The following is a 10,933-nucleotide window of genomic DNA, read 5'->3' as shown; positions in this document are numbered from 1 at the left end:
CAAGGGGATTGACCTTAATTGTGTCACTAGACTCCAGCCTGGGTGACAGAGTGAGACCATCTTCCCATCAGCTGTTTAGCAACCTTAATTCTTTTGTTTTTTTTTTTTTTTTTTTTGAGACAGGGTCTCGCTCTGTCACCCAGGCTGGAGTTCAGTGGCAAGATCTCAGCTCACTGCAGCCTCCACCTCCCAGACTCAAGCAATCCTCCCACCTCAGCCTCCTGAGTAGCTGGGACTACAGGCATGGACCACCATGCCCAGCTAATTTTTGTATTTTTTGTAGAGACAGGGGTCTGGCCATGTTGCCCAGGCTGGTCTTGAACTCCTGGGCTCAAGTGATCCACCTGCCTTGACGTCCCAAAGTGCTGGTATTATAGGCATGAGCCACTGTGCCCAGCCTAGCAACGTTTTGTTGTTGTTGTTGTTTGCTTGTTTGAGATGGAGTCTTGCTCTGTTGCCCAGGCTAGACTGCAATGGCGCGATCTCGGCTCACTGCAATCTCTGTCTCCTGGGTTCAAGCCATTCTCCTGTCTCAGCCTCCATAGTAGCTGAGATTACAGGGGCCCACCATCAAGCCTGGCTAATTTTTGTATTTTTAGGAGAGACTGGGTTTCACCATGTTGGTCAGGCTGGTCTCAAACTCCTGACCTCAGGTGATCCGCCCGCCTCGGCTTCCCAAAGTGCTGGGATTATAGGCGTGAGCCACTGCATCAGGCCTAGCAACCTTAATTGTATCTGCAAACTTAATTCCCTTTTGCCATGTAACAAATGTAAGTCAGCCCAGGCTGCTATAAGGAAACACTAAAGGGCAGCGTCTTAAACTGCAGAGATCTATTTCTGGAGGCTGGGAAATCCAACGTTAAGGTGGCTGGCTAGCTCAGTTCCTGCTGAGGGATTTCTTCCTGCCATGCCTTCTTGCTGCATCCCCTCATGGCAGACAGAGAGAGAGAAAGAGCTCTGGTTTGTCTTTTTCTTATAGGGAACTAATTCCATCTTGCGGGGGCCATCCTCATGAGTTCATCTAACCCTAATGACCTCCCAAAGGCCCTATCTCCAAATTCCAACCCACTGGGAGACAGGGCTTCAACATAAGAATTTTGATAGGGCCCAGTGTGGTGTCTCATGCCTATAATCCCAGCACTTTGGATGAGGCAGGAGGATCGCTTGAGGCCAGGAGTTCAAGATCAGCCTGGGCAACATAGCAAGACCCCTACAGAAACAAAAAACAAAAGTAGCCAGGCATGGAGGCGTGTGCTTTTGCAGTCCCAGCCACTCAGGAGGCTGAGGTGGGAGGATCACTTGAGCCCAGGAGATTGAAGCTGCAGTGAGCCATGATTGCACCCCTGCACTCCAGCCCAGCCTGGGCAATAGAGCAAGACCCCTTCTCTGAAAAAAAAAAAAAATTAACAAAAAAATAATTTTGAGCCGGGCATGGTGGCTCACGCCTGTAATCCCAACACTTTGGGAGGCCGAGGCAGGTGGACCACTTGAGGTCAGGAATTCAAGACCAGCCGGGCCAACAAGGCGAAACCCCGTGTCTACTAAAAATACAAAAATTATCCAGGCGTGGTGGTGGATGCCGGCAATTCCAGCTACTTGGGAGGCTGAGACACAAGAATCCCTTGAACCCAGGAGGCAGAGGTTGCAGTGAGCCGAGATCGCACCACTGCACTCCAGCCTGAGCAACAGAGCAAGAATCCGTCTCAAAACAACAACAATAATAATTTTGGGGCCGAGCGCGGTGGCTTACACCTGTAATCCCAGCACTTTGGGAGGCCAAGGCGGGCAGATCACGAGGTCGAGAGATCAAGACCATCCTGGCTAACATGGTGAAACCCCGTCTCTACTAAAACATACAAAATATTAGCCGGGCGTGGTGGCGGATGCCTGTAGTCCCAGCTACTCGGGAGGCTGAGGCAGGAGAATGGTGTGAACCCAGGAGGGGGAGCTTGCAGTGAGCCGAGATTGCGCCACTGCACTCTAGCCTGGGCGGCAGAGTGAGATTCTGTCTCAAAAAAACGATAATAATAATAATAATAATAATAATTTCAACGGGACACAATTCAATTTATAACGATAACATATTTATTGGTTTGGGGGATTAGGAGGTGGACATTTGGGGGAAAGGGGCCATCACGCTGCCAACCACACCCAGTGAGGTCACAGGGGCGTTTGTGACTTCATCCTCCTCTTGGTCCCCCACACGGCCCTCCCACTAGACACTCCCACTAGACACGCATGGTAGCTGGAGCAGCAAACGACTGCTTAGGGATTTGAAGCCAGGTGTCCTAACTTCCTCCATGGGCGCTCAGCCTGGGGAACCTCAGAACGCTTGCTCCAGGATCCAGACGCCGTTTAGGAGGGTCAAGACCTTATTCATCAAAGCCCCGCCTCCCCCCCCATCCTGGAACCCTGGCTGTACACACATGTTTGGCCACATGCATGACAACAACCTTGAACATCTCCCTTCACAGCAGGTGAGTTTAGGAAACACTAGTGTCCTGGCACCTCTGGTCCGGACTGCAGGGAGAGGCCAGGCTACCCACGCCCTCTACAGGCCCACTCCCCTGCTAGCAGACCTAGAATTCCACCTTGAAGGCAGGGCGGGGCAGGGAGGCAGGGCGCGATGGCTCACGCATGTAATCTCAGCACTTTGGGAGGTTGAGGTGGATGGGTCACTTGAGGACAGGAGTTCAAGACCAGCCTGGCCAACATGCCGAAACCCTATCTCTACTAAAATTACAAAACGTAGCCAGGCATGGTGGTTGGTGCCTGTAGTACCAGCTACTCAGGAGGCTGAGGCAGGAGAATCGCTTGAACTCAGGAGGTAGAGGTTGCAGTGAGCCCAGATCTCATCACTGCACTCGAGCCAGGGCAACACAGCGAGATTCTGTCTCAAAAAATAAGAATAAATTAAGAGTCTAGATATTTTCCTAATTACATTTGTATTCCTCCTTGGATCCTCCATGAGTAACTTAGAGAATCTATATTATATTGGCTGGGTGTGGTGGCTCACACCATAATCCCAGCACTTTGGGAGGCTGAGGCGGGTGGATCACCTGAGGTCAGGAGTTCAAGACCAGCCTGGCCAACATAGTGAAACCCCGCCTCTACTAAAAATAATACAAAAATTTGCTGGGCATGTTGGCAGGTCCCTGTAATCCCAGCTACTCGGGAGGCTGAGGCAGAAGAATCACTTGAACCCAGAAGGTGGAGGTTGCAGTGAGGCGAGATCACACCATTGCACTCCAGCCTGGGCAACAAGAGCAAAACTCCATCTCAAAAAAAAAAAAAAAAAAAAGAGAGAGTCTATATGATACCAATTCCTTTGGTAGAGACGCGATTTATCACCCAGTATAAGGACAAGCTTTGGACATAGTCCCTACTTGGGAGGCTGAGACATGAGAATCGCTTGAACCAGGGGGATGGCGGTTGCAGTGAGCCAAGATTGCACCACTGTACTCCAGCCTGGGTGATAGAGTGAGACTCTGTCTTAAAAAAACAAAAAACAAAACAAAACAAACAAAAAACCGGGGGGAGGGCTGGGCGTGGTGGCTCATGCCTGTAATCCCAGCACTTTGGGAGGCCGAGGTGGGTGAATCACTTGAGGTCAGGAGTTAGGCACCAGCCTGGCCAACATAGTAAAACCTGTCTCTACAAAAAAAAAAAAAAAAAAAATACAAAAATTAGTCAGGTGTGGTGGTGTAAGCCTATAATCCCAGCTACTCAGGAGGCTGTGGCAGGAATTGCTTGAACCTGGGAGGTGGAGGTTGCAAGGAGCTGAGATTGCGCCACCGCACTGTAACCTGGGCAGCAGAGCAAGACTCCCTCTCAAAAAAAAAAAAAAATGCAGACTTGGGGGAACGGGGTGGGTCTTTCACCAGGAGGGTGCCCCAGATGTGTGTCTGGGGAAGGTGACCTAACCTGGCTGAGGATAAGGGAGGGCCGGGTCTGCCCTGCAGGTGCTGGACACAGGAGAGCAGCTGATGGTCCCCGTGGAAGTCCTGGAAGTGGATAACGAGGGGGCCTTGTGGAAGTTTCTGCTCTCAGGAGCTATGGCCGGGGCGGTGTCTCGCACGGGCACGGCACCTCTGGACAGAGCCAAGGTGTACATGCAGGTTTGTGTGGGTTGCAGGGAGGACGGGACCCAGCGCTGGAGCCACTGGGGAGAACGTGGGGTGAGGACAGATGGAGTTGACGTGGACGGAGTTCAGGATAGGAGTGCTGGCTGGAGTTGGGCTCTCCTGGACTAGTTGAGGTTGAGGTTGTGGGTGGTGATGGAGCTGGTGTGGACATGGCTTGGAGTCAAGTTTGAGGAGTTGAGAGAACTTGCCAGGGACAAGGACCAATGCTGGGCCAAGGTGGGGGTTGGAGGTCACGGAATTGGGGGTGGGGTCTTTGGACGAGTTTAAAGACAAGGTAGGGGCCAGGCGCAGTGGCTCATGCCTCTAATGCCAGCACTTTGGGAGGCCCAGGGGAGGTAGATCACCTGGGGTCAGGAGTTTGAGACCAGCCTGGCCAACATGGCAAAACCCTGTCACTACTAAAAATACAAAAAAATTAGTCGGGCATGGTGGCACGTGCCTGTAGTCCCACCTACATAGGAGGCTGAGGCAGGAGAATTGCTTGAACCCAGGAGATGGAGGTTGCAGTGAGCAGAGATCGCGTCACTGCACTCCAGCCTGGGCAACAGAGTGAGACTCTGTCTCAAAAAAGAAAAAAAACAAAAAGGCAACATAGGACTGGAGCTACCTCAAGCAGGATATCTCACACCCATAGTCTCAGCTGCTCAGGAGGCTGAGGCAGGAGGATCGCTTGAGCCCAGGAGTTGGAGGCTTCAGTGAGCCATGATCATGCCACAAACTCCAGCCTGGGTGACAGAGCGAGATCCCTGACTGAAAAAATAAACAGGTGCAGTGGCTCACTGTGGGAGGCCGAGGAGGGAGGATTACTTGAGCTTAGGAGTTTGAGACCAGCTGGGCAATATAGTGAGACCACATCTCTACAAAATAATAATTAATTAAATAAATAAAAATTTAAAAAGGAGTCGGGCATGGTGACTCACACCTGTAATCCCAGCACTTTGGGAGGCCAAAGTGGGAAGATCGCTTGAGCCCAAGAGTTTGAGACCAGCCTGGGCAACATAGTAAGACCCCATCTATACAAAAAATTTTTACAAAATTAGCCTGCCATGGTAGCATGCACCTGTAGTCCCAGCTACTTGGAAGGCTTGAGGTGGGAGGATCACTTGAGCCCAGGAGTTTGAGGCTGCAGTGAGCTGTGATTGCACCACTGCATTCCAGCCTGGGCAACAGAACAAGATCCTGTCTCGAAAATGTAAACAAACAAAAAAACAAGAAAAAAGAAAAAGCAGGCCAGGCGCGGTGGCTGATGCCTGTAATCCCAGCAATTTGGGAGGCCAAGGTGGGCGGATCGCCTGAGGTCAGGAGTTCCAGACCAGCCTGGCCAACATGGCAAACCCCTGTCTCTACTAAAAATACAAAAATAAGCCAGGCGTGGTGGTGGTGACGCGAGCCTGTAATCCCAGCTGCTCGGGAGGCTGGGGCGGGAGAATCGCTTGAACCTGGGAGGCGGAGGTTGCAGTGAGCCGAGATCCCCCGACTGCACTCCAGCCTGGGCGACAGAGTGAGACTCCATCAAAAAAAAAAAAAAAAAAAAGGAAGGAAAGGAGGAAGGAAGGGAGAGAGGGAGGGGAGAGAAAGGGAGAAAGAAAGGAAAGGATGGAAAGAAGAAAGAGGAAGAGAGAGAAAAGGACTGAGGAGATGAAGAGGAGGGGTGAGGTGGGAATGTAGGTTGATGTTGGCTTTGGATCAGTGTTGTGTGCGATTGTAGAACTGGCTGGGGAAGGTGCTGAAGAAGGAATGGGGATGGGATGGGGATGGGTTGGGGTTGGGTGGCTGGGGAGGTCCCGGTGGGGCTGCGCTTGGGGCGGGGATGGGGACGGAGACAGAGGCGAGCAGGGGCTCCTCCAGGGTCCTCCCTCCACCCAGGTCTACTCCTCCAAGACGAACTTCACCAACCTGCTGGGGGGGCTACAGAGCATGGTCCAGGAGGGCGGCTTCCGCTCTCTGTGGCGGGGCAACGGCATCAACGTGCTCAAGATTGCTCCTGAGTATGCCATCAAGTTCTCCGTATTCGAGCAGGTGGGGAATGAGGGGTCTGCTTCCCCCAGCTCAAGCCCAAACCCCTCCTGTACCCCCAAAACTCCAGGCCCTTGTTCAAGCACACACTCACCCTCCAGACCCCAGGCCTCTTCCCTACGTGGGTTTTGTGCCGGAGGGTGGCTGACTTCTCTCTCACCCTCCTCTCTCCTCTCCCAGTGCAAGAATTACTTCTGTGGAATACAAGGGTCCCCACCCTTCCAGGAGCGCCTCCTCGCCGGCTCCCTGGCTGTGGCCATCTCCCAGACCCTCATTAACCCCATGGAGGTAAGAGAACATATGCCCCACAGGTGAGGAAACGCCGTGGAAATTAGTTACCCAAGTTGCTGGAGCTACTTCCTCTTCCTCCTTTCTCCCCTCCTTTCTCCTCCTTTTTTCTCACACTTCTCCCTCCTCCCCGTTCACCTCTTCCTCTTCTGTCTCCCCTCCTCCTTTCTCCCTCCTCCTCTCCTCCTCCTTTCTCCCTCCTCCTCCCCTCCTGCTTTCTCCCTCCTCCTCCCCTCCTCTTTCCTCTCCTCCTCCTCCCCTCTTTTCTTCCTCCTCCTTCCCTCCTCCTTTCTCCCTCCTCCCCTCCTCTTTCCTCTCCTCCTCCCCTCCTCCTTCCTCTCCTCTTCCTCCCCTCTTGCTTCCTCTCCTTCTCCCTTACTCTTCTCTCCTCCTCCCCTCCTCTCCTCTCCTCCTCCTCCCCTCCTCCTTTCTCCTTCCTCCTCCCCTCCTCCTTCCTCCCTCCTCCTCCCTGCCTCCTCTCTCTCCTCTTCCCCTGCTCCTTTCTTCCTCGTCCTCCCCTCCTCCTTTCTCCCTCCTCCTCCCTCCTCCTTTCTCCCTCCTCCTCCACTCCTCCTTTCTCCCTCCTCCTCCCCTCCTTTCTCCCTCCTCCTCCCCCTCCTCCTTTCTCCCTCCTCCTCCCCTCCTTCTTTCTCCTCTTTTCTCCCACTTCTCCCTCCTCCCCTTCACCTCTTCCTCCTCCTCCCCTCCTTTCTCCCTTCTCTTTTCTCCCTCCTCTCCCTCCTCCCTTTCACCTTTTCCTCCTCCTCCCCCTCCTTTCTCCCTCCCCCCATCTTCTCCCTCCTCCTCCTCTCCTCTTTCTCATCCTCTATTCTCCCTCCTCTCCCTTCTCCCCCTTCACCTCTTCCTCCTCCTCCTCTCCTCCTTTCTCCCTCTACCTCCCTTCCTCCTTTCTCCCTCCTCTCCCTCTTCCCCCTTTACCTCTTTTTCCTCCTCTCCAATCTCCTCCTCCTTTCTATAAATTTATATATGTATATATTATATATAACATATATACGGATATATATATATATAAACATTTTCAGGCCAGACACCTTGGCTCACGCCACGTGCAGTGGCACGATCTTGACTCACTGCTCATTGCGACCTCCACCTTCCGGGTTCAAGCGATTCTCCTGCCTCAGTCTCCCAACACTTTGGGAGACTGAGCCGGGAGGACTGCTTGCTTGAGCCCAGGAGTTTGAGACCAGCCTGGGCAATATAGCAAGACCCCATCTTTACTGAAAACAAAAATCAGCCAGGTGTGGTGGCGCATGCCTGTATTCCCAGCTACTCAGGAGGCTGAGGTGGGAGAATCACTTGAGCCCAGAAGGTCGATGCTGCAGTGAGCTATGATGGCATACAACTGCACTCCAGCCTGGGTGACAGAGGGAGACCTTGTCTCAAAAAAAAAAAATATATATATACATGTTTTATATATAATATACACATATTATATACATTACTTGTTATATAATTATATATTGTACATATAACATGCATATATTATATATAAATAATTTAATGTATATAATTATATAATTACATTATATACTATGTAATATAAAAATACATGTCTATGCATGTTATATATAATATATGCGTAACATATAATAATACATAGGTAATATGTATATATACTATATATATGTATACGTATATATTTTCATTCCTCATCTGTGGACCGGGAACCCTCCTTTTTTTCTTTCTTTTTTCTTCTTTTTTCTTCTTTTTTTTTTTTTGAGAGTCTCACTTTGTCACCCAGGCTGGAGTGCAGTGGCACGATCTTGACTCACTGCTCATTGCGACCTCCACCTTCCGGGTTCAAGCGATTCTCCTGCCTCAGCCTCCCACGGAGCTGGGATTACAGCTGCCTGCCACCACACCCAGCTAATTTTTGTATTTTTAGTAGAGACAGGGTTTCGCCATGTTGCCCAGGATGGTCTCAAACTCCTAACCTCAAGTGTTCCATCCACCTAAGCCTCCCAAAGTGCTGGGATTACAGGCATGAGCCACCACACCCGACCTAGGGTTCACTCTTAATGTAACAGTTCTATGGGTTTTGAGGAATGTATAATGACTTGTATCCACCATTGTAGTATCTTATAGAGTAGTTTCACTGCCCTAAGAAGGCCCTGTTTTCTACCTGTTCACTCCCTTTCTTTCCCCCAATGCTTGATCTTTTTGCCATAAAGTTTTGCCAGCTGTCTTCAATTTTTGAGGCTTGAGGGCATGTTTTCTCACCTCCCTTCCCTGTTATTCTTAATCAGTTTTCCAGGCTGTTCTCCTATGTTGATGTTTCCATATACATCTTATTTTTATTTTATTGATTTTTTTGTAGAAATGGGGTCTCGCTATGTTGCCCAGGCTGGTCTCGAACTCCCGGCCTCAAGCAATCCTCCCGCCTCAGCCTCCCAAAGGGCTGGAATGACAGACGTGAGCCTTCTTCCCTCACTCTCTTGGCCTTTGCCAGCATTTGTGCTTCAGAACTCAAAATTCAGAGAGCATCCCATGGAATCTGACAGATCTGGGTCTGAAACCCAGCTCTTTGCCTTCCTGAGCCTCATTTTCCTTGTTTGTAGGGTGGGGACAATGGCTACCCCGAGGGTCATTGACATGATTCAATCAAATGAGCTGCCTTGTTCCCCGCCATCCCCAGGTGCTGAAGACGCGGCTGACCTTGCGTCGGACGGGCCAGTACAAGGGGCTGCTGGACTGCGCCAGGCAGATCTTGCAGCAGGAGGGCACCCGCGCCCTTTACCGCGGCTACCTGCCCAATATGCTCGGCATCATCCCCTATGCCTGTACCGACCTGGCTGTCTATGAGGTATGGGTCCTGCAGAGGGGGTGGCAGGGGTAGCTGGAGCCCAGGCTCCTAGTGAGCTTTCTCCTGGCCCCCTTCTCTTGCAGATGCTCCAGTGCTTCTGGCTGAAGTCAGGCAGGGATATGGGGGACCCCAGTGGCCTGGTCAGTCTGTCGTCTGTGACGCTATCCACGACCTGTGGCCAGATGGCCAGCTACCCACTGACTCTGGTGCGCACCAGGATGCAGGCCCAAGGTCAGCCTGTCCCCAGCGGCCACCACGCATGCCCCTTCCCCACCCCACCCTGGCTGTCTCAATTTTCTCATCCCCCAAAACTGAGTCCGACACCCTCCATGTCTCATCCCAGCCCACTTTTGATGGCTTTTGAGACTCTGTCTCAAAAAATATATATAAAAATTAGCCAGGCATGGTGGTATGGACCTGTGGTCCCAGCTACTTGGGAGGCTGAGGCTGGAGGATCCCTTGAGCTCTGGCAGTCGAGGCTGCAGTGAGCTATGATCGTGCCTCTGCACTCCAGCCTGCACAACAGAGAGAGACCCTATCCCCGCTCCCACCCCTCAGGAAAATTTCCTAAAATTAATCCTGATAACTCCTACTCAGAAACTCCCCCACTCCTCCTGAAACTGACCAATTTCCTCTAAGACTCTTCAAAACTCTTTTCCTACTGACCCCTGGGGCCCCTACCTGTGGCTTCAGCACCTGTCCACAACATTCCAGTCTCCTAGGAGGCCCGGTCATCTCTGGTCTAGTCCTGATCTTGCCTATGTCCCTGCAGATACCGTGGAGGGCTCAAATCCCACCATGCGCGGAGTCCTCCAGCGGATCCTGGCCCAGCAGGGCTGGCTAGGGCTGTACCGAGGCATGACCCCCACGCTACTGAAGGTCTTACCAGCAGGTGGCATCAGCTATGTGGTGTACGAAGCCATGAAGAAAACCCTGGGCGTATAGGCTGTGAGCTGGACGACACAGCCTAGGCAGAAATGGGACAGGAGGACCTGATGACCCCTGGCCCCAAAGAGCCCTCGAGGCCTCAAGGCTCAGGCCCTGGAGCAGTTTTTGGTGGCAAAAGCAGGCTGGGGGTGGGGGTGGGGCGCTGGGTCAGAAGATTCCTGAAGCTGGGGTTGGTCGTGGGCGGGGGGAGTGCTGGGTCAGAAGACTCCTGGAGCTCCCTCCCCAGGGTGCAGCCTGAGACAAGAAACGTGGACTCCAGTCTGGCCCCTTGTGGGTCATCCTGGCTCCAGGGCGAAATGGTGAACATGTCATACAACAAGGAATAAAGAGATAGTTTTTGCTGAACGTGTCTGGATACTTGGGCCTAGGAGTGGAACTGGGTGGATGAGATTCCTGGACCCAGTAGGGGAGCTGGGGACCTTGGGCCTCTGGGTCCTGAATGGGAATTTGTGTCCAGGAGAGGAGGTGAGGACCTAGGATAGGAGCTTGAGGCTTGGATCCCAGGGCCTTATGCGAAGGGAGTGAGGGGTGTGAAGTGAGGGGTGTGATCGGGGCTGTGATCCCTCGATCCCGGTTGTTGGAACGGTTCTGGGGCTGGTTCCTTGAGTCCTGCAAGAGAACTGGATGCTCTAGATGGGGGGTCGAGAGAGAAGGCCCGGGGGATCCCGAGTTTCCTGCTTTCCGGCCTCCCCACCTCCGGAAGCGCTGGATC

The 10,933-nt window shown here is 52.3% G+C and overlaps 1 protein-coding gene across 1 annotated transcript; it reads left to right on the top strand.

The window, feature by feature from the left end:
- The first annotated feature begins 1,992 nt into the window (after window positions 1-1,992).
- Window positions 1,993-10,566, top strand: SLC25A41 (solute carrier family 25 member 41). Its single transcript, XM_030807883.1, has 7 exons — window positions 1,993-2,477; window positions 3,963-4,118; window positions 6,012-6,164; window positions 6,342-6,449; window positions 9,106-9,273; window positions 9,357-9,504; window positions 10,046-10,566. Exons 1-7 carry the CDS (start codon window positions 2,301-2,303, stop codon window positions 10,216-10,218), a joined length of 1,083 nt encoding a protein of 360 aa, XP_030663743.1. The 5' UTR covers window positions 1,993-2,300; the 3' UTR covers window positions 10,219-10,566.
- Window positions 10,567-10,933: the final 367 nt, after the last annotated feature.

Source organism: Nomascus leucogenys, unplaced genomic scaffold (assembly GCF_006542625.1).
Source record: "Nomascus leucogenys isolate Asia unplaced genomic scaffold, Asia_NLE_v1 Super-Scaffold_241, whole genome shotgun sequence".
NCBI lineage: Eukaryota > Metazoa > Chordata > Mammalia > Primates > Hylobatidae > Nomascus > Nomascus leucogenys.
Note: the sequence above shows the minus strand (reverse complement) of the source record. Positions and strands in the feature narration are given on the sequence as shown.